The sequence below is a fragment of the Elaeis guineensis genome, chromosome 15, assembly GCF_000442705.2.
Source record: "Elaeis guineensis isolate ETL-2024a chromosome 15, EG11, whole genome shotgun sequence".
Lineage (NCBI taxonomy): Eukaryota > Viridiplantae > Streptophyta > Magnoliopsida > Arecales > Arecaceae > Elaeis > Elaeis guineensis.
Window position 1 is genome coordinate 32,554,166 of NC_026007.2, and position 26,964 is coordinate 32,581,129.

Consider the following 26,964-nt stretch of genomic DNA (forward strand, 5'->3'; position numbering starts at 1 on the left):
ATAGGAAAGAAATCAGCCTTTAACAAAATAAGTAGCCAAGAACTCTTAAGGAATTCTAAGGAAGAAATGGAACTCCATGTGGGTGCTTGATGCTTGACACAACTTGGCATGAGCACAGCACATGCTGGCATGCATATTTCTTCTCTTGGCATGTGGAGAGTGGTGGCTCCAAAGGTGACGTGGACAAATCCAAGTATGGCCCTATGGACCCAAAGCCAAATGCATTAAAATTTATTGACTGAAAATAAATAACTGAAGTAGAATCAATTTAATGAGGCTTCTTCGATCCAAATCGAACTTAAATTATGTTGCCGATTTTTGATGGCTCTGGTGTCCGCACCAATTCTCTCGGGGTGGGAAAAACTCGACCCTGTCGAGTGTGGGTCGATTTCGCTCTGGTGACGCTCAAGTAGATCGGGATCAATGCATTGCAGCTCTTCTCGAGTGATCCAGGTATCTTCAAACTCCGGTCGACCTCGCCATCTGACCAGATACCGCTGATAGCCTCGACTCCGGGTGGAAAGGATCTGCTCATCCAAAATTCTCTTAATCTGATCGTGTTTTGCTGACATTTTGGCTGGTGGACACTCAGGGATAGGTTCGCTCTCAAAGGTTGGTTCAGGCTCAAATGGCTCACTAGGTATCCGAGTTGGTTTTTTATAGGCGACAAGATCTGTAATGTTAAAAGTAGAGCTAATTCCAAAATCAGAAGGTAGGTCCACAACATACACATTTGATCTGATTTTCTTTATGATCTTAAACGGACCTGCTCCTCGGGCATGTAACTTCTTCACAGTTCCGGGGGGAAACCGTTCAGGCCTCAATCGAACCATCACAGTCTCCCTCTGCAAACTCTTGAACACGTCGATGAGAATCTGCATTCTGTTTATAAACTTTATTACTCATACTAATTTTTTTACTGATCTCTTTATGCAGACTCTTGACATGCTGTGCAAATGACTCTGCAGATTCGGAAATCCTAGCATGCATGGGTAGTGGGATGAGGTCTATTGGTTTTCTAGGTTGATATCCATGAACTACTTCAAAAGGACTCATGCCAATGGACCTATTAACAAAGCTATTATATGCAAATTCGGCTCGGGGCAGCAAAAGATCCCAGTTACCCATATGTTCCCCAATCAAGCAACGCAAAAGATTTCCGAGACTCCTATTAACCACTTCGGTCTGACCGTCTGTTTGCGGATGATAGGCAAAAGAAAACTTTAGTTTTGTGCCTAAAAGATGCCATAGGGTTTTCCAAAAGTAGCTCATAAATCTAACATCTCTATCAGAAACAATGGTTTTAGGCAATCCATGTAGTCTAACAATCTCATCAAAGTATATCCTTGCAACTTTCGACGCATCAGACGTTTGGCAACAGGGCAAAAAATGGGCCATTTTTGAAAATCTATCTACAACCACTAGAATAGAATCATGCTTCCTTGCTGTCCTAGGTAATCCCAAAACAAAATCCATACTAATATCTTGCCAAGGACAGTCTGGTATAGGTAAGGGTGTATATAAGCCGGTGTTTTGTTTTCTCTGCTTGGCCACGGCACATGTTCTACATTGAGCAACAATTCGGGCGACATCTCTTTTCAAGCTTGGCCAAAAAAACTAGGCTTCTACCAACTCTATAGTTTTATTCCTACCAAAGTGTCCAGCTAATCCTCCAGCATGTAATTCCCAAACTAAAAAATCTCTTAAAGATGTACGGGGGATACACAGCCTAGTTTCTCTAAATAGGTAACCATCCTGAAGGGTATATTCACTACGTTCTCTGGATGGCCCCTTACGTAAAGCAGTAAGTATGTCACCAAAATCTGGACACTCATAATTTTCTTTAACCTTATCAAAACCAACAACTTCTATACTAACGGTGGACAGCAAAATATGACGACTCAGGGCATCAGCAGCATGATTCTCTACACCTGTACGGTGTTTCAAAACAAAAGTATAGGCTTGCAAAAACTCGACCCACCTACCGTGTCTATGATTCAATTTCTTTTGAGAATTCAGAAATCTAAGGACCTCATGGTCAGAGTACAAAACAAATTCTTGCGGTAGCAGGTAATGCCTCTAATATCTTAAAGCTTGAATTACCGCATAAAATGCCTTATCATAGGTAGAATACTTGAGTTTAGAATCGTTAAGTTCCTCGCTAAAGTATGCTACCGGATGACCTTCTTGACTAAGGACACCACCAATCCTAACTCCTGACGCATCGCACGCTACTTCAAAAACCTTAAAAAAATCAGGGAGACGTAAGATTGGGGTATGAGTCATCTTGTCCTTAATGTCTAGAAAGGCTCTATTGGCTGTCCTAGTCCATTCAAATTTTTCCTTTCTAATACAGTCAGTGATGGGAGCGACTATGGTGCTAAACCCTTTTATGAACCTACGATAAAAGGTTGCTAATCCATGAAAACTCCGCACGTCATGCACACTCTTGGGCACCGGCCACTCAACTATTGCTCTAATCTTTTCAGGATCAGCAGATACACTATTGGGGGTAACAACAAAATCTAAAAAGATGATATGGTCTGTCATAAAAGCGCACTTCTTAGGATTAGCATACAAGCTTTCTGTTTTAAGAACTTAACACACTCTTTGGAGGTGATCTAAATGGTCTTCCCTAGTTCGACTATAGATCAAAATATCATCAAAATATACGACTACAAATACTCCTATAAATGGTCGTAGTACTTGGGTCAACCTCATGAAAGTACTAGGGGCATTAGATAATCCAAATGGCATCACCATCCACTCATATAAACCATTTTTTGTCTTGAAAGCAGTTTTCCACTCATCTCCCGGTCTAATCCTTACTTCATGGTAACCACTCTTAAGATCGATCTTAGAAAAGATAGTGGATCCGGCCATCATATCTAACATGTCATCTAACCTAGGGATGGGAAAGCGGTACTTAATGGTGATCTTGTTAATGGCACGGCTATCTATGCACATCCTCTATGTACCATCCTTCTTTGGAGTCAGTAGTGCAGGAACCGCGCAAGGACTCAAACTCTCCCTGACAAATCCTTTTTTTATCAGCTCTCCAACTTGTCTTTGTAGCTCGGCATGCTCATTAGGGTTCAACCTATAGTGGGGCAAGTTGGGTAGGGTAGATCCAGGAACTAAATCAATGGCATGTTGAATGTTTCTCATAGGCGGAAAGTAATCTGGAAGATCCTCAGGAAAGACATCATGAAACTCAGTAAGAAGGCTAGCTACTTCCTTAGGATAATCCACCTTAGAATCCTCACGAACTTCTCTAGCAACAAGCATCCAAACTGGTGATCCTTCACTCATGGTCGTCTCTAATTCTTTAGCACCTATCAGATTGAGGCTTTTCTTCTTAAGATTTTCTTTTGGTCCATCGCCTATCTTTCTATTAGTAGCCTTAGGTGGGGAAGGATTAATCGTGATCTTCTTATCCTGATGAGTAAAGCTACAGGAGTTGGTACGGCCATAAATCGTAACATCATTGTCGAATAGCCAAGGCCGACCTAATATGATACTTCCGACTTCCATGGGTAAGACATCGCACCACACATGATCCTGATAGGAATGAAGCTGGATGGACACACGGCATCTAAATTTGATGGGAATAGAGAGGAATCAATCCAAGACACACGGTATGGACTAGGATGATCTACAGGAGTTAATCCTAATCGCTTAACCGTGTCAGTGGAGATGGCGTTGATACAGCTACCGCTATCAATGATCACCTTACAAATTTTATCGTCAAATTTTATGAAGGTATGGAAAATAGAGGTCCTACGCCAGTCATCACTTTCCTTAGTTTGGGCTAGGACATACCTAACGACTCCAAGCCTAAGGTCTGACTCAGGTGTGGCATAACCTAGGATGTCCCCAGTACTCTCAAATTGCTCGGCTAAATCTGGATCAGCTTCATAAACTTCCTCCTCAATATTTTCTAGAGTTTCTCCTTCTAATTCTTCTACGAATAATGATCGGTTGGGGCATTGTGCAGCAAAGTGATCGTAACCATGGCACTTGAAGCAATGAGATCGAGAACTACTTCCTTTTGATAACTCTCCTATAGCTCCTTTTTCTTTATCTTCTTTTCTCCCAATAGGATTTGTAAGTGGAGGTCCGTTACTAGGAGTTTGATTAATATTAGGTCTCGATCCAGAAGGGGTTACTCGGTTGGGTTCAGGACGACGGGGAGTCGAATATCTAAAAAATCTTTCAAAATCTAAGGCAAGTTGATAAGCTTGTTCCAACGTGGTTACCTCTCGCAGAAAGAGCTCACGCTGAATATCCTCTCGTAATCCAGCTCTAAATCTAGATAAGGTAACAACTCTATCTTCGGCTACTCCACATCTCATGAGGTATTCATCAAATCTCGTGATATACTCGGTGACTGATCTATTCCCTTGAGTAAGCCTCTGCCATTGATCTAAAAGTCTTTGTTGGTAAGAGGTGGGGAGGTACTTCTCTCTGAGTTTTTCTTTCATCTCATCCCAGGTTTCTATCGGATCTTGTCTTCTCTGATTGAGAAGACGCTCAACACTTTCCCAATAAAATTGGACTTGCCTCACCAATTTCATCCTAGCAAACCTAACTCTCCTTGCTTCAGACATTTCGTACCATCCAAAATAGTGGTCCATACCTGATTCCCAATCTAGGTACTCTCTCGGATCTAGACAACCATCAAAACTTGGAGCTTCGACTTTCACATTCCTAAGAATATGCTCATCTTGATCGAACTGGTTATGGTGCGGGCGTGCCCCTATAGGTCGATCAAGTTCTAAATTCCTACCTCTGTCCTATAGGGAGTCGGGGAGACTCAGATTTAGGTTGTTTCTGCCTAGCTTCTTCTAATACCACTATTCTCTCATCCATGGCTTTCATAAAATTTTTTATATCATCAAACTTTTCAGTCAGAGCATTAATGATGGCTGCTATATTGGGATCCATATTGGTGTTGGGTGGGGAAGTAGGATGTTGGTACCAGGTACCTGATCTAGTGGTCATGCAACTCTAAGATGCAGAAATAAGGTGCAATAAAAATTAAAATGCTTGAAAGTAAAATACGAAATTAAGAGTGCGAAAATTTAACTTGCGAAAATTTAAATTGCTGAATTTAAACTAAAGCCCTAATCAACCTGCTCTGATACCAAATTGATGCGGGACAATCCCTAAAAAGAAAATCAATCCTAATAATCAAGCTCTCTTCTGTTCATCAACAACAAATCACGTCCGGCCAGGGGCTCATTATTCCCAGGACAGACAGTATAGTTGCCTATACTCTGCTCAGGAGGCATGATTGATTGATACGAGACTAAAGCGAGATCAATCTAAATGATACAGACGAATGCCATTCGAGAGATCAGTAAACAATTAGTAATAGAAAATTTCATAAATAGATAGCAGAAATTAAACATGCTCACGAGTAAATGCAAAAAAAAGAAATAAGAATGGAACGAGAGAAAATAAAACATTAAACCCGTGAGAAAATCCAAGAAGATGATAAGAATCTGGATCATGGTAGTTAAGAAACTACTCTGATTAGGGCTCTTAATCTTTTAACCAAACAGATCCATCGATAAAGAACTAGGTCTTTACCAACATCGGATTAAAAAAAAAATCAAAGATCAACTGTTAAGGAACGAAGGTCCTTGACAGCATATGATCTGTAGAATAAGAAATCACTCCTCTCAGCACGACAGATGAAAATTCTGGAGGAGACAGATCTTCTCTTGACGGAATAGGCTTGCATGGGTAGATGGTGGAGTCGATCAGAGTCGCAGGAACACTGAATCTTAAGTAGAAGGAATAGGATAGAAAGTGGGCCTCACACCCTCCCCTTGTGGGACGATTTTGGGTCTCACATCCTCTCCCTCTCGAAGCGATTGACACAAGTATTTGTGGAGTTTGTAAAATCATTCATTGTTTTTTTCATGAAAGATACAAGGATTTATATAGGACTCTAATGGTCCTGTTTGTTTAGGAATCTCTTATCTTTACAAGGAAGAAATCAACCCTCCACAAAAAAGTAAAGCATTATAATCTACCATAGGAAAGAAATCAGCCTTCAACAAAATAAGTAAGTAGCCAAGAACTCTTAAAGAATTCTAAGGAAGAAATGGAACTCCATGTGGGTGCTTGATGCTTGACACAACTTGGCATGAGCACGGCACATGCTGGCATGCATATTTCTTCTCTTGGCATGTGGAGAGTGATGGCTCCAAAGGTGACGTGGACAAATCCAAGTATGGTCCTATGGACCCAAAGCCAAATGCATTAAAATTTATTGACTGAAAATAAATAACTGAAGTAGAATCAATTTAATGAGGCTTCTTCGATCCAAATCGAACTTAAATTATGTTGCCGATTTTTGATGGCTCTGATGTCCGCACCATTGGTCCATGGATATTACACATACTCAAGTTCCAAACTAGAGTGTAGAATACTCTACTACTTAGTCCTTTAGTAAATACATCAACCAATTGCTCCTTCCAAGTCACATGAGAAACAGTTAATGAGCTATCCACTATCTTCTACTTTATGAAGTGCCGATCAAACTCTGTGTTTGGTCCAATCATGCCAAACTAGATTGTGGACAATACTAATAGCAGCCTTGTTGTCACAGAACAAGGATAAATTATTTGTTTCTGACAATTTCAACTCTTCCATCAATTTTCACAACCACAACAGTTCATAGATACCCTGAGCCATAACTCTATATTTTGCTTCTGCACTTGATCTTGCTGTCACATTCGGTTTCTTGCTTCTCCAGATAACCAGATTACCTCCAACAAATGTACAATAACCAGATGTTGGCCTTCTATCATCAAGAGATCCAACCCAATTTGCATTAGTAAAAGCTTTTCTCTGTAGGCGGCCATGCTTTGAGAAAAGCAACCCTTTCCTCGGTGCAGATTTTAGGTATCTCAAAATACGAAACACAGCTTCTAAATGGGATTCACGAGGATCATGCATATATTGGCTCACCAGACTAACAGCATAAGCTATATCCAATATAGTGTCTGAGAGATAAATCAATCTCCCAACTAACCTCTGATATCTTCCCAAGTCAACCAAGTCCCCAACTCCTGCTTGCAATGTGTGATTAGCCTTAATAGGAGAATCTGTAGGTTTACATCCCAACATGCCAGTTTCTTTCAAAAGATCCAGAATATATTTTCTCTGAAAAATAAAGATCACTTTATCTGACCTAGCAACCTCTATTCCAAGAAAATACCGCAGCTTATCCAAATCTTTAATTTCGAATTCTTGGGCTAAGAGCTTTTTTAGATGGGCAATCTCCTCATCACCTTCAGTCACAGCTATATCATCAACATAAACAAGTAATGTGATCTTACCTCTACAGTGTTTCATAAACAAGATATGATCAGCATTGCTTTGATGGTAGCCAAAAGAAATCATGACTTTGCTGAATCTGTCAAACCATACTCTTGGTGACTGCTTCAGGCCATATAATGCCTTCTTCAATCTGCAAACCTTCTCTTTGATGTTCTCATCATCAAACCCTAGAGGAATCTCCATATACACTTCTTCCTCTAAATCTCCATGCAAAAAAGCATTCTTGACATCAAACTATCGTAAGTCTCACTCAAGATTTCCTGCACAGGATCATAGGATTCTGATAGTATTCATCTTTGCAACAGGGGCAAAGATCTCCTGATAATCCACTCCATGGGTCTGTGTGAAATCTTTTGCCACTAACCTGGTCTTGTACCTTTCAATTGAACCATCTGCCCTATGTTTTACTACGAACACCCACTTGCATCCTGTTGGGTATAAAATACCCCCCAGCCGAAGTTCGTACCAGGAGTGACCCTCCCGGGATTCTGCCGACGTCCAACCTTGGACGACATGATTCCAAACCTCTCCGGCGGTCGAGCTTCCGCAACATTCCCAAGTTCTGCCGACGGACGAACTCCTGCCGCATCTTCCGGGCTTCTCCGGCGATAAGCTTCTTCGGTTGTCCATCAGGCTGCTCCTAGTGCTCTCTGGATCCTACCTTCGGCCGACCTTTTACAAGGGTCAATCGTTCTCCGGACCCCTTCCGGATCTTTTCCGACAGGACTCGATCAACTCCAATCCGGATTTTTTTCAGAACTACGTCAGTTCGCCAGTGGCCGAACTTTCCCAACAGTAGATCTCCATGATGGACGGGCTCCATCCAAGTTTCTACGGCGGTCGACCGCCTTCTGGATTTCATCCGGGCTCCTACGGGAGCCGGACTTCTTCCCCGAACTCCTACTACAGGTAGACTTCGTCCGAGCTCCTACGGGAGTCGGACTTCAGCCCTGAACTTCCATTGCAGGTAGACCTCATCCGAATTCTTACAAGGGCCGGACTCCGAGCCCCCACCACAAGCGATCTACTCCGAGCTACTACTACAAGTGGTCTACTTCAAATTTCTACTACGAGCGGTCCGCGCTGGATTTCTACTGTAAGCCTCCACCCGAGCTTCCCTTGTGAACGAATTCCTTCCGGACTTCTATTGCAAGCAGGCTTCGGCCGAGCTTCCTCAACAAATGATCCCCATCCGGACTTCTGCGGGAACCAGACTCCGACCGAACTTCTGTAGCGGGTAGATTCCGGATGAACTCCTACAACGCACGGGCCTCAGCAGCTGAACCCCTCTAGCAGAAAGCCCCTGACCGAGCTTCTATAGCGGATGACCTTCACCTGCAGTACTAGCACCCTAGGCACCCAACGGTAGAAAGCTCGCCAGCAACATCCGAGCTCCTCTCAGGCGGAGAGCTACCCCTCTCCACCAAACACCCCAACCGAGCTTCGACCGATAGGCCTGGACTCCCTGGCAGGCCACAGTAATGGCCGCGACTCTGCTCCACTTCTTATAACGGATCCCGCGCGGCTCCATCATGCTCTGGCAAGTCACGACAACAGACATCACTCCACTCTCCACAGCAGGCTCCACGTGGCAGGCCACGGCGATGGCCACGACTCCACTCCACTACTCTCCGTAACAAACTCCTCATGGCCCTGAACGGCCCACTACCGGGCGGTTACAGACGTCGCTGTCAATCTGTTACGCCCTCCGCCTATAAAAAGGGACCTCCAGATATGTTATTCTCTAAGCTCTAATCTCTATCTAAAAACTCTGCTAAAATTTCTGTTCGAGCACTCCATTCTTGTTGAGGCAGAGAACTGACTTGAGCGTCGGAGGATCTTGTCGAAGCACTCCCACCTCCGGTTTAGACTTTCTTTGCAGGTCTCAGCGGCGACCGCGACTCCCTCAACTCCAGCTTCTCCGACGTCGGCAGATTTTCGCACCAACAGGATTGGCACTAGAGGAAGGGCCTGTGTCTTCGTAGTACCCTTGTTCTTAAAGGAGCGCTCAACGGGACCATCTCCGGTCATCTTCTCCGACACCTCCGGTTGCCTGCCTGATCTCCACCTGATGCCTCCCCGAAGGGCATCCACCAGGCGGTCAACGGCCTCCGTGGCCAGATCTCAGCGAGCTCCGCAAGCCCCGGCTTCATCTCCGGTTTCCCCGGCTCCTCCGACGACGGCAGTCGGCATGGAACAGTTTGACCTGCTGGTTCAACAGGTCAGAGGCCTCACCGAAGCAGTGCAGGCCATGCAGCAGCAGCCGCAGGCATCGGTGCGGCTGGAAAGAGCGTCGCCGGAGTTCCAGAATCCGACGACCGGACGGGCCGCATGGGCCAGCCGCCCTGTCTTTCCCAGAAAAGAAAAACAGAAAGCGGAGAGTCCTCCATCCGATCATGATTCAACCCCCGGAGAGTCCCTGCCTCCGCTCTACCAGAAGACCCTCGAGGCCCGCAATCAAGAGGACCTCCTGGATCAGAGATTCCAGGAGATGAACCGGCGGATCGAAGAGCTCCACCGCACTCCTACTACTTACGGTGAGGACATCTGCACTGACCCTCCTTTCTCTCAAATGATCATGCAGGAACCAATCCCGCCAAACTTCAAGCTCCCCCAATTCGAGAGCTACGACGGGACCTCGGATCCGGTCGACCACCTGGAGGCCTTCCGGACCATGATGCTGCTCCATGGCGCGCCAGACGCCATCTTGTGTCGAGCTTTCCCATCTACCTTGAAGGGAGCAGCCAGGAATTGGTACTCGACATTGAAGCCAGGTACAATCTTCTCCTTTGACTAAATGAGTCACCAGTTCGTGGCTCATTTCGTCAGTAGCCGGCGTCCCCGGCGAGGTTCGAAGTCCCTCATCAACATCAAGCAAAAGGAGGGAGAATCCATCCGAGCTTACGTCAACCGCTTCAACGCCGCCGCCCTAGAGGTCCGAAACCTGGACCAATCGGTTGCAATGGCCGCCTTAAAGAGCGGCCTTCAAAAGAATGACCTCCTCTTCTCCCAAGAAAAGAAGTATTCCAGAGACTTTGCCGATCTGCTGGCTCGGGCCGAAGGATATGCCCGAGCGGAGGAAGCCTTCAAGCTGAAGGACGAGGAAGCTGCGAAGGAGCGGCAGGCGGGCGACTCCAGCAAGCCCGCAGTTGAAAGAGGGCCGAGTGAAGCTCGGCCACGTTCTCGGACTCCTCCCGGGTACAAGCGCGCCCAGACTCCTCCCCGAGCACGCAAGCAGAGAAGCCCGGACCGCAGGGTTCGGCGGGGCTCTCCCCCAGAAAGATTCCGCAGCTATGCCCCCCTCAACGCATCGAAAATCCAGGTGCTGATGGAGGTCAGGGAGCAGCTCCTAAGGCCAGAAAGGATGCGCACACACCCCGGGAAGCGCAATCCTAACAAGTTCTACCTCTACCATCGTGACCACGGCCACGACACAGAGGAAGGCATTCAACTCCGAGACGAGATCGAGGAACTCATCAGACGAGGTCGGCTCGACAGGTTCATTCGACGCCGGCCTGAGGGTAGAGAGGATCGACCAAGGGCCCTGCCACAACCTGAGCCGCCGAGGAGGGAAGAGCAGCCTGGAGATCGGCCTCCAATTAGGATCATCAACTCCATCTCTGGAGGACCTCGATGGGGAGCAGACCTTCTACGACCATGGGATTTGAAAAACCTGTAAATGTATTACTAACGACTTTGCTTTAAATCAAGATTCCTTTCAGATTTGCATGTCTTTCCCTTTTGGCATGGACCCGTAACGATAAGGGATAACCCCTTCAGACAACAAAAACTAAGCCATGTTAGGAACAGGAGGAGAACCTTGTCCTAACATGGGCAAAGTTGAAAGTCCGGTTATTTTAAGACCGGACGGGGGGAGAGGCCCATATAACGGCCCTTATGTGCCCCCACAGCTTTGTTAGGGATAGGAGGAGAACCTCACCCTAACATGAGCAAAGTTGAAAGTCCGGTTATTTTAAGACCGAACGGGAGGAGAGGCCCATATAACGGTCCTTATGTGCCCCCACAGCTCTGTTAGGGACAGGAGGAGAACCTCACCCTAACATGAGCAAAGTTGAAAGTCCGGTTATTTTAAGACCGAACGGGGGGAGAAGCCCATATAACGGTCTTTATGTGCCCCCACAGCCCTGTTAGGGACAGGAGGAGAACCTCACCCTAACATGAGCAAAGTTGAAAGTCCGGTTATTTTAAGACCGGACGGGGGGAGAGGCCCTACAACGCTCTTATGTGCCCCCACAGCCCTGTTAGGGACAGGAGGAGAACCTCGCCCTAACATGAGCAAAGTCGAAAGTCCGGTTCTCCTTAGACCGGATGGGGGGAGAGGCCCTACAACGCCCTTATGTGCCCCCACAGCCCTGTTAGGGACAGGAGGAGAACCTCGCCCTAACATGAGCAAAGTCGAAGGCCCGGTTCTCCTTAGACCGGATGGGGGGAGAGGCCCTACAATGCCCATATGTGCCCCCACAGCCCTATTAGGGACAGGAGGAGAACCTCGCCCTAACATGAGCAAAGTCGAAGGCCCGGTTACTTTTAGACCGGATGGGGGGAGAGGCCCTGCAACGCCCATATGTGCCCCCACAGCCTTGTTAGGGACAGGAGGAGAACCTCGCCCTAACATGAGCAAAGTCGAAGGCCCGGTTACTTTTAGACCGGATGGGGGGAGAGGCCCTGCAACGTCCATATGTGCCCCACAGCCCTGTTAGGAACAGGAGGAGAACCTCGTCCTAACCTGAACTGAAATCGACTACATCAGGGATAGGAGGAGAACCTCGTCCTGACGCCAACTAAGATCCGGTCATTCAAGATCTGATAAGAAAAAAGAGAACCTTCTCGACTGCCCCTCCGCGCTCCCGCGACCTCGCTAAGAGCAGAGGGAAAACCCTCACTCGAGAAAAGAAAAAGAAAAAAGGGGGGAAGTTAAAAAGGAAAACGACGAACTACAACAGCGACAAATGAAAAACAAATTACATCAAAGATACAAGGGACCCTGCCTCAGCGAGGACGGGGATTCTTATCAAAAATCCCCATTCTCCAAGAGGACTCTCAACACAGGCCTGGGATAAGACGGCTTCCTCAAGGCAACGAAAAGTTCGGACCCCCGAGCTCGAACTCCGAAAGGAAGCATCAAACTCGAGTGGCCCCGGACAAATCTACGGCCATAAACAAAAGGGCAGGTTAATGCGACGACGATTGGGTACCTTCGAATGACATCGATATCGAGCAAGGAAAAAATCGAAAGAAGTTCAGCAAACAACAACTCAACACATGAGTAGAAGAGGTAATGAAAAATTTTCTTTTCATTTCATTAACTAAGTATGCATTACAAAGCCCTTAAGGCCGAAAAAGAAAGATGACAAAAAAGCAAGCCAACGTGGCGACGATCAGGAACCTTCAGACAACATCGACATCGAACGAGACAAAGAAAAAAAAATAATAAATAAAAGAAGTCCGGCGGACGACAATTCAACACAACGCGGGGACAAGGTAACAAAAAATCTCCTTTTCATTTCGTTAACAAGGTATACGTTACAGAGCCCAGAAGGCCCAAAAAAAAAATGACAAGAACAGAAAAAGAGGACACATAGAAGGACGGAAGGCAAAAAGAGCCCTAAGGGGGTCCGGCTTCTTCCGACTTCGAACTTTCGGCTTCGACCCTCATCAGGGAGTGCCTTAAACTTTCGACTTCTTCTTCCAATTCTTTCTCCCTCATTAGCATCTCCATATACCTCCGATGAAACCGTTGGCTTTCGTTCTCCGCCTCTCAGAGCCTTTTTCTCAGGACCTCGGATTCCGCCTCCGCGTCCTTGACCGCCTGCTGCTCGTATACCAGCTGGATCTTTAACTACTGCAGCTCGGCCTTCCCCTCCCCAAGGGCGACGGATAGCTCTTCTATGGTTCCTCTCAGGGATTGGAGTTCGTCGGGGTCCCGAACAGGGACAAACTGGGCTCCTTCAGATAACTGCCTTTGAAGGCGGACAATCTCGTCGGTCGCCATCCTGAGCTTCCTCCTGTAGTCGTCCACCTGCTTGCACCAGCCGGTCCGGTATGTATTGTAGTTCGCCTCGATGTCCTGGAGCTGTTGCTGAAGGTCGGAGAACTTCTTCGACCATTCTCGGTCGTGGTCGGCCTGAGTTGAAAGCCAGGACGAGCTTTCCTCCAGCTGGCCGATCTTCTCCCGTGCAGCCGACAGCTCCGCTCCAAGAGAGCTGATCTTGGAAGCCTGAGCCCAATATCGGTCGCTGGCGCGCTTCTTATGTTCCTCGAGCTCCTTCTCGAAGTTCGCCTTCCTCCGGCTGTAATCCATGATCCCTTTCACGTGGAGGTTCCGGAAGTAGGTGGCCTCCGCAGTGGCCTCTGAGTGGCTCTCCCTCAACCTGCGAAGCTCGTCCTCCATCTCCCTCGACTTTTCTGTTAAATGACGGACTTTCTTCCTCAGATGTCGGATCGTGGACCTCAGCGGAACTCCCTGTGGCAAGGGAAGCGCTTCGGCAGGGCACTACCATCGGGAGACAAAAGCGTCAAGATGTGGCTCATTACAGAAAGGAAAAAAGAAAAGAGAAGAGAAGTTCCCCATAAGGAGGAGCCCAATTTTATTGATTGAATGTCTCTTAAAGACAAAAGAAAAAAGAAAAATCGCAGTAAAAAAAAATACAAAGTCAGAGGTCTCAGACCTCCGAAGCAGGAGTTAGAGAGCCTGATGTTCTTGGAAGGGGGGCTGCGGTGGCAGCGGCAGTAGGAGAAGGCCCGGCTTCATCTTCAGACGCCTCATCCAAGAAGCTGAAGTCGAGCTCAGGAAATTTCTTGATCATCTTCTCTTGACAAAGCTCGAATCCTTTGATGAATGCATCTTGGCCGAACTTGACGTTCAAGTCCCTCATTTCAGCGGAGGCCTTGAACTCCTCCACCGCTTGGCCCCTGGCCTCCGAGATCAGAATCAGAATCTGCTCCGTCAAATTTGCGACCTCGGCCTCCACCTTCCTCACCATCTCCTCCGAGGCTTGCTTTTCTTTCTTGAGCGCCTCTTGGAGGTTGGCTACCTCGGCAGCCTTTTCCTTGAGGCGGGCAGCCTCGGCCCAGCGACCTTCCTCCGCCTGGATAGCGTCCCTCCTCGCCTTGTTCATCGCCTCGATGTTGGCGAGGAGCTGGTGCCCGATCTGCAAGGGCGGCCAGAAAGTCAGAATGAAAACTGAGACGTTAATTGAATGAAGGAGCGAAGGGAAGGAGGAAAGTGAATCCGCTTATCTCGAGAAAGGACCCTAGAGAGTCCCAAACCCGCTGTTCAGGATCGACGCGAACGATCCTCTGGACGACTTCGAGCAGGACGCACCCGTCGACCAGTCGCTTTATCAGGTCCCTGTCATTAAAAGGATTCTCCACCGCCTCTTCCTCGGAGTCGTGAGATTCTTCGATGGCAGCTCGGCAGCCGCTGACCCTGCGGGCCACCGTCTTCTTTCTCCTCCCCCTCTCAACCCCTGGCACCTCCTCGGAGCGGGCCCCCAAAGCGGGAACCTCGACGGGAGAACTCCTCAAAGAGGCTCGGGGAACTGGGGGCTCGGCATCTGAAGGAACATCGACAGTGAGGGCTGCCTGGGCAGGCTTGGCCGAGCTCGTCTCCTCTGTTCTGGCCTTCTTTGCCGACCCGGAGGCCGCAGCACCTTTTCTTTTGTGAACCTTGAGGCCCCTGCAAGCATTCGTGCTGCTTCGACGTCCATTTCTGAAAAAAAAAAAAAAAAAAAAAAGAGAGAAAAAAGAGATCAGCAACGGAGTGAAAGAAGGAAGAGGTGACGCACAGTTAAAAAAAAAAAAAAAGGGGAAAAGAAGAAGAGAAGAAGAAAAGAAAAAGAAAGGAAAGATGGAATACTCGCAGGATCCAGGGGGCTCAAGCCGATGTTGAACAGAAATTGCTCCTTCAGAAGGTTGGGAAGGGAAGGAGTTGGATAACTAAGAAGTTTCCGGGCGGCTTGAAGGTCGTCCTCCCCCAGGCTAGGAGCCCGGCGGACGGAGTCCCTCAGGGAACCCCAAGGGGGCAATCCCAGCTTTAAGGTCGGACATTGGACGTAGAGGTACTTCCCCTTTCAGTTATGGATGGAAGAGGGAGCACCTTTCAGCAACCCCTTCTTACCGAACTGGGGGGAGAAGTACCACCAGTCCTTTGCCGAGGGGTGGCGCTTGAAGGTGTAAAAATACCTAAACAAAGGAAGAGATGGCTAAACTTCGACTACGTGGCAAAGGGAGAGGAACCCTATTAAAAACCTAAAGGAGTTCGGCGCGACTGAAGCTAAAGAAATGTCTAGAAAACGGAAAAGAGCGACGACGAAGGACGGAAGCGGAAGCCGGAGCCCAGCACGGAAGGCCTCCTGGTACAGACAGAAACGGCCAGGTGGGGGGGTGCTAGCCCGGTCGGCGGGACCAGGAAGCTCCAGATCGTACTCCGGAAGAACTCCATACTGAACCCTTATCAGTAGAAGTTCGTCCGAAGTCAGAGAACAGGGAATGGCGTCCGACGCAAAAACCGAACGAGGCCCAGCCCCAGATATGGGTTCATCTACAGTATGAGGGTCCTGGGGGACTGAGGCAGACGAACTCTTGGAACCGCTAGAGACGGAGGTGCCAGAAGACATTTCAGGCAAAAATCCTAAAAATCCCAAAAAAATCGGGAGAAATAAGAGACGAAAGGTCTGTAGGGAACCAGACAGGTGGAATGCGGCAGAAGAAAAATGAAGAAGGAACACCTAAACGAAGAGAGAAGGAACGAAAGTTCTGGAACTAACCTAAGCTGCTCCGAAGAATGCAGAGATGCAGGGACAGGGATGACTCGAAGAACACCTAGGGCCAAAACGGACGCCGAGGAAGGTCAGAGCTCTCAGAAAGAAGACGGGCACCAACAGGACTTTCAAGAAGAATAAAACTCCCGAAGGAAGAAGGACGGGTTTAAATAGACCCTGGGATCCGACGCTATAATGATCGCGGATCTCCCCAGGCCGACCCATGTTTGCCACGTGTCCCACTCGCCACAGCAGGCGGCTAAAAACGGCTGACAGCTGGCAGAGCCATCATTACGCCGTACCTGGAGCCACGCTCCAGCGGGAGTTCCGAAAAGTCTCTTCGGATCGCCCCGATTTAAAAAGACTCCGACATGCGTGCATTAAATGCCAGGATATCTGAGGGCGGTCACGCACAGAATTCAAGGGGGCAACTTCGGCTGTGAAAGTTTCTTTTTACTTCATTCGAAACTCGAACTCGAAAGTAGGGGGACTGGTGTTGGGTATAAAATACCCCCCAGCCGAAGTTCGTACCAGGAGTGACCCTCCCGGGATTCTGCCGACGTCCAACCTTGGACGACATGTTTCCGAACCTCTCCGACGGTCGAGCTTCCGCAACATTCCCAAGTTCTGCCGACGGACGAACTCCTGCCGCATCTTCCGGGCTTCTCCGGCGATAAGCTTCTTCGGTTGTCCATCAGGCTGCTCCTAGTGCTCTCTGGATCCTACCTTCGGCCGACCTTTTACAAGGGTCAATCGTTCTCCGGACCCCTTCCGGATCTTTTCCGACAGGACTCGATCGACTCCAATCCGGATTTTTTTCAGAACTACGTCAGTTCGCCAGTGGCCGAACTTTCCCAACAGTAGATCTCCATGACGGACGGGCTCCATCCAAGTTTCTACGGCGGTCGACCGCCTTCTGGATTTCATCCGGGCTCCTACGGGAGCCGGACTTCTTCCCCGAACTCCTACTGCAGGTAGACTTCGTCCGAGCTCCTACGGGAGTCGGACTTCAGTCCTGAACTCCCATTGCAGGTAGACCTCATCCGAATTCTTACAAGGGCCGGACTCCGAGCCCCCACCACAAGCGATCTACTCCGAGCTACTACTACAAGCGGTCTACTTCAAATTTCTACTACGAGCGGTCCACGCCGGATTTCTACTGTAAGCCTCCACCCGAGCTTCCCTTGTGAACGAATTCCTTCCGGACTTCTATTGCAGGCAGGCTTTGGCTGAGCTTCCTCAACAAATGATCCCCATCCGGACTTCTGCGGGAACCAGACTCCGACCGAACTTCTGTAGCGGGCAGATTCCGGACGAACTCCTACAACGCACGGGCCCCAGCAGCTGAACCCCTCTAGCAGAAAGCCCCTGACCGAGCTTCTACAGCGGATGACCTTCGCCTGCAGTACTACGCCCTAGGCACCCAACGGTAGAAAGCTCGCCAGCAACATCCGAGCTCCTCTCAGGCGGAGAGCTACCCCTCTCCACCAAACACCCCAACCGAGCTTCGACCGACAGGCCTGGACTCCCTGGCAGGCCACAGTAATGACCGCGACTCTGCTCCACTTCCTATAACGGATCCCGCGCGGCTCCATCATGCTCTGGCAAGTCACGACAACGGACATCACTCCACTCTCCACAGCAGGCTCCACGTGGCAGGCCACGGCGATGGCCACGACTCCATTCCACTACTCTCCGTAACAAACTCCTCATGGCTCCGAACGGCCCACTACCGGACGGTTACAGACGTCGCTGTCAATCTGTTACGCCCTCCGCCTATAAAAAGGGACCCCCAGATATGTTATTCTCTGAGCTCTAATCTCTATCTAAAAGCTCTGCTAAAATTTTCGTTCGAGCACTCTATTCTTGTTGAGGCAGAGAACTGACTTGAGCGTCGGAGGGTCTTGCCGGAGCACCCCCACCTCCAGTTTAGACTTTCTTTGCAGGTCCCGGCGGCGACCGCGACTCCTTCGACTCCAACTTCTCCGACGCCGGAGGATTTTTGCACCAACACATCCCACTAGTCTCTTTCCCAATGGAAGAGTAACAAGGTCCCATGTCTCATTTTTTGCCAAAGCCCTCATCTCCTCAACCATAGCTGCCTTCCATTTTGGATCAAGGTACGTTTCCTTCCAATCCTGTGGGATAGAAACAGAAGAAACAGACAAGACAAAGGTTCTATAGGAAGGAGACAGAATCATAAGAAACAAAATTGGAAATAAGTTGTTTAGTACAAGTTCTGACTCCTTTTCTGATAGCAATGGGAACATCAAGATCATCAATAAAAGAATTAGGATTAAAATCAAAATTAAAATCATCAAGAATCAAAGGGAACTCACCACATATATCTTCAGAATATTCAGGAACTGAATTCAAGGATGCCGGTTAATCAGGTGTATCATGCTCAATAATTGTATCTGTCTTGTTTTGATATATGCAAGTTCTCAAATCTAGTCTATCCAATCTCCCTAAAGGTTGAGGTGGTTGGTCCTTATTATCCTCATTAAGGTCTGTCCCAAGATTTGTCCCAAGCCTAAGAATCTCCCCCTAAAGAGGGTAACATGAGGACACCTCTTCATTCTTATGCTCCCCCTAAAGAGGTGACTGAGTGGAGAAATAAGGCTCAGATTCCCTAAATATGATATCCATGCTAACAAAATATTTTTTTGAAGGTGGGTGGTAACATTTATATTCCTTTTTGAGTACCAGAGTAACCCACAAACACACATTTAAGTAACTTTCCAACATTTGTCTTATGAATAAAACAAACACAACCAAAGATCTTTGGGATAATAGTATAAGAATTACTACCCTGTAAAACCTCTAAAGGACTCTTAAGGTTTAGTATTCTAAGAGACATTCTATTGATAAGATATGCTGCAAAAAGAACAGCATCCCCCCAGTAAGGTGTAGGAAGGTTCATGGTAAACATAAAGGATCGAGCCACCTCAAGTAAATGTCTATTCTTTCTCTCTGACACTCAATTTTGTGCACTAGTATTTACACAACTAGTCTGATGTACAATTCCATTTGAATCTAAATAGGCACGAAAGACTCCATTTATATATTCAGTACCATTATCAGTTCTTAAAATCTTAATCTGAGCAGCAAACTGTGTACAAATCATCTTGTGAAACTGTTGAAAGCAAGAAAATACTTCACTTTTTACTTTCATCAAGTAAACCCAAGTCAATCTAGTACAATAATCAATAAAAGTGACAAACCATCTATAACTAGACAAAGAACCTGTTTGGGTAGGCCCCGATACATCAGAATGAATAGTCATAAAAGGAACCAAACTCTTATTATTTATTGGAGGATAAAAATGTCTTGTATGTTTAGCAAATTCACAAGTATCACAAACTAGCAATTCTGATTTGCATTGTCTAAACAAAATAGGATATAACCCTTTTAAAGCAAAAACAGAAGGATATCTTGATCGCCTATGCCACTGGATGACCTCTTGTTCACCACTCATAGAATGTCCTAACAAAGCTTGGTTGGGATCAGGATCTGAGAGACCACAACTGTCATCCAGAAGATATAGGCCATCTTGCAATCCACCACTTCCAATCGTTCTCCCTATTTTCAACTCCCAAAATATATAATGAGTAGAAAAAAATTCAATTTTGCAATTAAGGGCTTTAGTAATAGAACTGACAGACAAAAAATTTATAGGACTGCTAGGAACATGAAGAATTGAAGCTAGATTTATGGTGGTAGTATATTTAACAGAACCTGATCCAGAAATAATGGCTAAGGATCCGTCTGCTATGCGGACTTTTTCTCTTTTTAAACATGAAGAATAGGTTGAAAATTTATTTGGAGAGCCTGTCATATGTTTGTTTGCTCCAGAATCTATAACCCAAAAAAAAATTTCAAGATTTGCAAGAAAAGCATTACCTGATTTGACAAAATTAAAAGAGGCAGCAGTAGTAGATTGAGATTCAAACTGAGACAACAAACACCTTAGGATTGAACTTCATTGAAAAAAACCTCAGTATTATTTGTTTCCTCAGAGAAATCCAGTGTTTCAGATACATTCGCTTGTGGTCTTGATGAACCCATCCACTTATCACCACGCCCTTTGGTTGGACGACCATGCAGTTTCCAATAATATTCTTTAGTATGCCGAGACTTGCCACAGTAGTCACTAGTCAGTGTAACTAATCCTTCTCTGGAGGACCTTGATAAGGAACATGTGATTGCTCTCGTGAAGAGGCAGCTACTAGCCCTGCCTTGTCAACAGAGGATGGATGGATCATAAGACTCCTTCGACTCTCCTCCTGTTGGACATATGAGTATGTTTGCCTTAAGAAAGGCATAGGATCCTTTCTCAATACTTGGATCCGTATCTGATCATACTCTATATTCAAGCTAGCAAGAAAATCATATATGCATTCCTTTTCAACCAATTTTTGAAACTTAACAGCATCAACAGCACATATGGCTTGAAAGTCCTAACCGTAATGCAGTTCTTGCCATAAACCACTTAATTCAGCAAAATACTATGCAATAGTCATCTCACCTTGTTTCATTCCATGAACCTTGTTACGGAGCTCGTAAATCTGTGAATCATTGCCCATTTGAGAGTAGGTTTGAAAAACTGCATTCCAAATAGTGGTTGCACTGTTCAACAACAAATACCCCCCCAGCAATCTGAGGTTGCATAGAATTGATGTGCCAAGACATCACAAGTGAATTTTCTGATTCCCATTGAGTATAATTAGAACTGGTAATTTCTGATTTTAGACTATCCCCAGTAATATACCCTTATAGTCCCCTAGCTTGCATGAACAAAAGACGGGATCTGGAATGCCAGATAATTAGTTCCATCGAGCTTAACGGGACTGCTTTGTAAAGATGAGTTATCACTCACAAAGTCTATTTTTGTTTCAGTCAGTCCTCTTTCTCTCAGCCATGTTTCACCAAATAGGAGAAAAAGCATTGAAGAAACAAAACACTTAGCACCAGTAAAAAGAAAAACAAACCAGGTCAAGAACCAAGGCTGGCAGAGGCGCAATGCATGAGGAAGGATGCAGGAAAAGGAATAGCCAGAAAAGAGATCCACGCGCCAACGCGTGGAAAGGAAGCTATGGCTTGTGACGGCACGTGGAGCCATGCGCTTCACCGGACGGCGATGATTTTCTAGCAGCGGGCCGATCAGCGGCTGGGCTTCCTCCTGAAGTAGGCGGTAACATTCAACCCCCCCTGTATAGGTCGCTAGAAGCTTGACCCAAAAACCCTAATATGGCTCTGTAAAATTATATCGTAAAAAACTGACAAGGCTCTGATGCCAAGAAGAAAACAAAAATTTGGAGAGAATTTCTTTGTATATTTCTGAATAATAATGCCCTTTACATAGCTCCTATTTATATACATCCACTAGTCCTAGAATAGGAAGCTAAATAATTACAAAACAAAATAGAAATAATTAGGAGAATCAGCTAAATACAGAAACTGAAATTAATTCCTAATAATTTGGGATTCCGATAATTATGGGATTCCAATAGTATGCACTAGTATTGACTGGTATAGCAAACCTTGCTTGACATTCAAAGCTCTCACACAATTCATGTATATTACGAGAGGAAAGACGAACTACAATAAATATCAGAATTCTATAAAGACAAGGATGACTAAAGACTCAACTAGGCCAAACAACAAGTTGAAATGCAAAATAAGCAGGGTTGGCATCAAGATAGCAAGAAAGAGGACCTCAGGTACAAATGAAAGAAACAAGGAAAAATAGAGAAGTCTAAAAAACCATTCCTAAATGGTTCTCCAAGAAAGGTACAGTTATACAAGAGCTTATTGGGGTAATCAAATCTAATTGTGTAGAATGACAATAGACTTTGTATAGTCAATACAAAAAAGGTGTTGCATGGAAATATGAATCAAGAATCCAGACAAGTACCTAACAGATAAGCCATGGGAATATATGTAACTACATAAATTCTCAAGTCCACAAAGTCTTCATACAATTACATGTATATCCATGCATGTGTGTACTATTTGATGCAAATGTTGTACTATTTGATGCAAATGATGTACCATCTGAGTTCAGACCAGCTATTGAAAGAAGACAGATAGAGAATATTAGGACAGAGAAAAATCATAAAAGAGAGCCAAAGATCTATTGCTTAACATGTCCTTAGCAAATTGGTTTTGGAGTCATCGAGTGGGAACATCAGAAAGATTTGCATCAATATCATAATCATTTTAAGCCATCACCATCTACAACTTAAATACTATTTTTTTTCAAGAGAATCATCAATTCAATTTGAACTTAAAGGATGCCAAATTGAACTGTTATAGCTAAATAATTGAATTTCCGCTCATTTTTTAATTGGTCTATCCATAGAACCAAAACCTGATTATTATTTAACACGAATGATTGAACATTTTAAATGTCAATCTCCCCCTAGCAACATGCATGCAATCGGACTCATACCATACATTGATGCAGGACATTTCCACCAGATGAACAAAAGTCCTTGCCATATGTAAATTGAGTTGCCAGTCATCAAATGCCACACTAATGTAGTGAATTCGCTATAACAGTTAGAAACCTTTGTACATACATTTGAAATAGGCCATTACCCCTCCCATTTATGTACGTGCCATGCATGGGCAGCCCAGTGCATGTGGCTCTTGTCATTGTGGGGTCAGTGGAGGATCAAATGTATGTAGCCTTACACTCACATGAAGAGAGGCTGCTTCCATATTTTGAACCTACGACTTTAGGTCATAATGGAGCAATCTTACCATTTCATTAAGGCATTGTATGATTGTGCTTTTTTATTTATTTTTCACATTAATGACGCAATTGTAAATACTTCTAAGTACAGTACATTCTGATCAAACCTATGAATCAGCTTTAACAAACTATCAGAAAATGAGGTCCAACTCAATACTTCTATTGTCAAATTAAACATTACAGTACACCTAGATTTAGCTGATGGGAGTATGCATGAAAATTAAGGTCTATCAGGATGCTTGATGAACTAGCATTTATAAAATTGGCAACGTCAAAACAAAGACAAGTAACTATTAAGATCACACATGTCCTCAATTTCATGAAGCATCATGAGATCATAAATCTTGTTCTAAATAATCAATCAAAACAATTTCCCAAAACAAATACTAGGTTTCCAGTATTTCGATTGCCTTAATACACGACCAGGCAATAAAAAAGTTGTTTGAGGGGCTTCAAACAAGACTACAATTGCAAATGGCTAATGTGCCAGCTGAAGCATTTCTCATAGGGCTCAATTACTTGATTACAACAAAAACTATCTACCAAAGGGGGTAATTCATCAATAGAGTGACAGCACTACTCCTTGAAAGCAATATTCAATGATATATGCAGCTAGCAAATGCTCCTTTAGCTTTCCACAAAACCACAACAATGGTTAATAGTGAATTAAGTCAAAAATGCAAAAAGGTGAACAAAATACGGGCTAGCTTGTAACAATTTCCAACTATATAAAACTGTGTTATATATATGTAACAATTTTTGCCATGGTTACAACTTCAGCAGTCATTTAATTGAGTATAGGATTTAATATGATTAAAGCGCACAATGAGGTGATATGAAAAATGGATATGGGTTGTTAATTATTGTAAAAGTGCGCATCATGCTTTCAACCATTCAAATTTCAATGTGACAAGTATACCTGCGTGCTGTAATCATGCTTTCAACCATTCAAATTTCAATGTGACAAGTATACCTGCGTGCTGTAATAAACACGGCCCCTCTTGCCACCCCTTGTTCTTGGTGGTGGTTTAAAGGCTAGTGCTTCTTGTACCACCTGATTCAGTATTGATGTACCCAGCCTTCTGGACCTCTCCTTCTCAACCATACTAGCAGCAGTGATAATCCTGAAAACATGTAACATGATCAGGATAAAGAATAATTACCACTCAAACAGTGACAAGACAATGAAATTAAAAAGCTAATGTCTCTAACAAAAGCGACTCATTTGCACTTGAATAGGCAAAAGCAGTACTTACACACAGTTCAATGTATAGTTTTAGTGCTTGGCAACACAAATCACTACTATAAATGTAATCCCAGACATATTACTTAATCAGTAAATTCCTCATTCACTGACCTTGTTATATATTGCTAAACCAACAGCATAATATGGGATTTCTAATGTATGTTTGTCTAGAAACTACATAAAGTAAAAAAGGAGCATAATGTTAATATATATGCAGCGTTCACATTCAAGAGAAGGTTATTGGGCTAAGGAAACGAGCAACCAAATGAATGAACCAGAACCAAGCAGTGATAATCACACTAACTTCTTTTATATTATACCTTATAAAAAAAGAATATAAAGCTTCCAAAGGAAAAGCAGTAAAAGAAAATTAATTTGAAGAAATTGCTTGTTTTCTCACTGAAATCATTTTTAATTAACAAAAGAGCTTATGGAGATATCAGTCTAAACACAGTATCTCAAATCAAAAGCTCAGTATAGTATCTCAAATCAAAATCTCAATAAACTTAAACCAAATAAACAAATGAACAATAGGAACAAAACACAATAAGGATATACCTTTCAACACTGTGGCCATTTGTTGTAGTTGAGTAAACAATTGGAGCCCAATCTAGTACACGAAGCTTCTCCCTGACATCTTGCTCATAATAAGTTGTCGTCTGCTGGTTCTTGTTCGGTATTGTGTCCCATTTGTTTACAACAATAATGCAACCTTTTCCTTCCCTCTCAATTCGTTCAGCAATCCTACAATCCTTAGAAAAAGAAACAAAAAGGTAAGCAGGATTGTTACTGAATAAATTTAATACTATTACCAGATATTGATGATTTCTTAGCCAAATGCATAAGATACTGATGAAGTTCGGTTCCCTCCTAAAAATACTTGATAAAAGTAGATAATATTTACATAAAAATTCTGGTACCGTATACCAACAAACCAAACTATTTGAAGGTTTTAAATCCCGTGGAACAAAGGTGTTTCGGTTTTTCCATAGAACAGATCGCCTTGCTATCCCATCCCGTCCCAACAACCGTCCTGATCATGCATCCTGGTGGACATCCTTCATCTTTCTCCCCTTCTTCTGTCCTTTTTCTCTTTTTTTTTCTCTTCCTTCCTTTCTTTCTTTTCCTCTACCTTTCTTTCTTTACTTTCTTTTTTCTTTCTTTTTCATCTCCCTTCCTTTCTTTTTTTCATTTTTCTTCTTCTATCCTTTCCTGTTCTTTATCTTTCCTTCCTTTCCTTCTTTCCTCTTTCTTCTTCTCTCCCTGCATGAATGGGTTTCAGAGTCCCGAGCCTGTCCCAGTCCCATTTTCTCATAAGAACGGGATGGGATGGCCAAGATGCTTTCTCTCCCTACATAAATAGGTTTCAGAGTCCCGAGCCTGTCCCAATCCCATTTTCTCACAAGAACGGGACGGGATGGCCAAGACACCTCCTGTCCCACTAGGACGTAAAACCTTGATTTGAAGCATGCAACAAGGCATACAACAAAATTGCATGAATGTGTTAGTAATGCATATGACCAGATGTATTGACATCAAGACAATTTTGAGCTCTACACCCAGCAGAGTGATCTGCGATGCAGACCTTGCTAGCAGACAATGAGGTAAATGTCACCCATCTTCTGTTATCATTATAGTAAAGGGGAACTAAGACATCTGCTAAATGACGAGCTTATTTTTATTTCCTTTACACTGATAGAGCTCCAAGTTGTGCTCTTTATAACTCATGATTTGTAAGAGTTGAAATTTATCACCAAAAGCTACGGCAAAGTGAATTTGTACAAGGGCATACAAGGGCATCAGTAACAAATGAACTCCATTTCATGTCCATGTTTTCCTCAAAGTTTTTTCTCCATTATCCCAGTACTGCAATTTCAGCAGTTAGCATTCTCAATAACAACACATAGTATATTTTGTGATGCCAAAAATAACAGGGGTTAAGCAAAAGAGGGAGAAGGTTGTAGGAGAAATTAGAAGGGAGATTCAAGTGGGATCCACCACAAGATTCCAATAGAAATAACTCAAACAATCCAATTCTTCATTCTTCCATTCACTTTCTGTCGTTCGACTTTATATAGACACTACATGACTCTTTATATCCCTCACATCAATAAAGTGCTTTTCCATAAAACAAACAAATGAACAATAGTTACTTTCACATACTAGAGGAGACACATAACTGGACCATAATTAGTAAAGCTTAGACACTCTAAAAGGCATTCCACATTTATAAATATATAATCAAAACTTAATGACCAACAACTATTGACAGCTAATAAATACTATTTGACTAGGCTTTTGACTTAGTCTAAATTATGGGCTAAACCATCGTTCCTCCTTCAGATGCTTCTGCTACATCAAGATCATACTTAAATCCTTTGATCATCAATACTTTTAGATATTGTAACAGAAGAGTTGGTTGAGTATCCCAAAATATACTTCAGGAGATCCAATTATTTTGGCTTAAGTTGAACATGCTTCCCTTAATGTATTAAGTATGAGTTCACAATCGTATTTTCTTCCCCTATCACAAAGCCATGGTTATTTTAGTAGGACATGTGTAGCTGCCATCGGCACTACATGCAATATTAGTGCCTATCACACGGTCATTTGTATATGTAAGCTAAGTGAATTATATATTTTGATATGTGTAAATGGGATCGGGGGGCATTTCTTGGTGCAATGGCAAAAGGCTTGGACTGACAAGTGCAATGGTGCAGATTCTAATCCTGATCCAGCCACTCTGTGAAAATGCCAAAGCAAGGTTTTAAATTTCATGGGACAGGAATGTCCCAATTTTTTCATGGAACGGAATGCGC

At 44.5% G+C, this 26,964-nt stretch overlaps 1 protein-coding gene across 6 annotated transcripts in view; it reads right to left on the reverse strand.

Annotated features, from left to right (window-relative positions):
- The window catches only part of LOC105034405 (uncharacterized), an 85,919-nt gene that overhangs the window by 17,193 nt on the left and 41,762 nt on the right, over positions 1–26,964 (reverse strand). For 5 of the 6 annotated variants that reach the window (XM_010909550.3, XM_010909551.2, XM_073249226.1 and 2 more), the window contains 2 exons: positions 24,704–24,897; positions 23,873–24,023 (listed from right to left, as the gene is read on the reverse strand). In XM_010909550.3, the coding sequence (XP_010907852.1) occupies positions 23,873–24,023; positions 24,704–24,897 (345 nt within the window). Of the gene's footprint in view, positions 1–23,818; positions 24,024–24,703; positions 24,898–26,964 lie in introns of all 6 variants that reach the window. The other variant, XM_073249225.1, reaches the window with a different exon arrangement.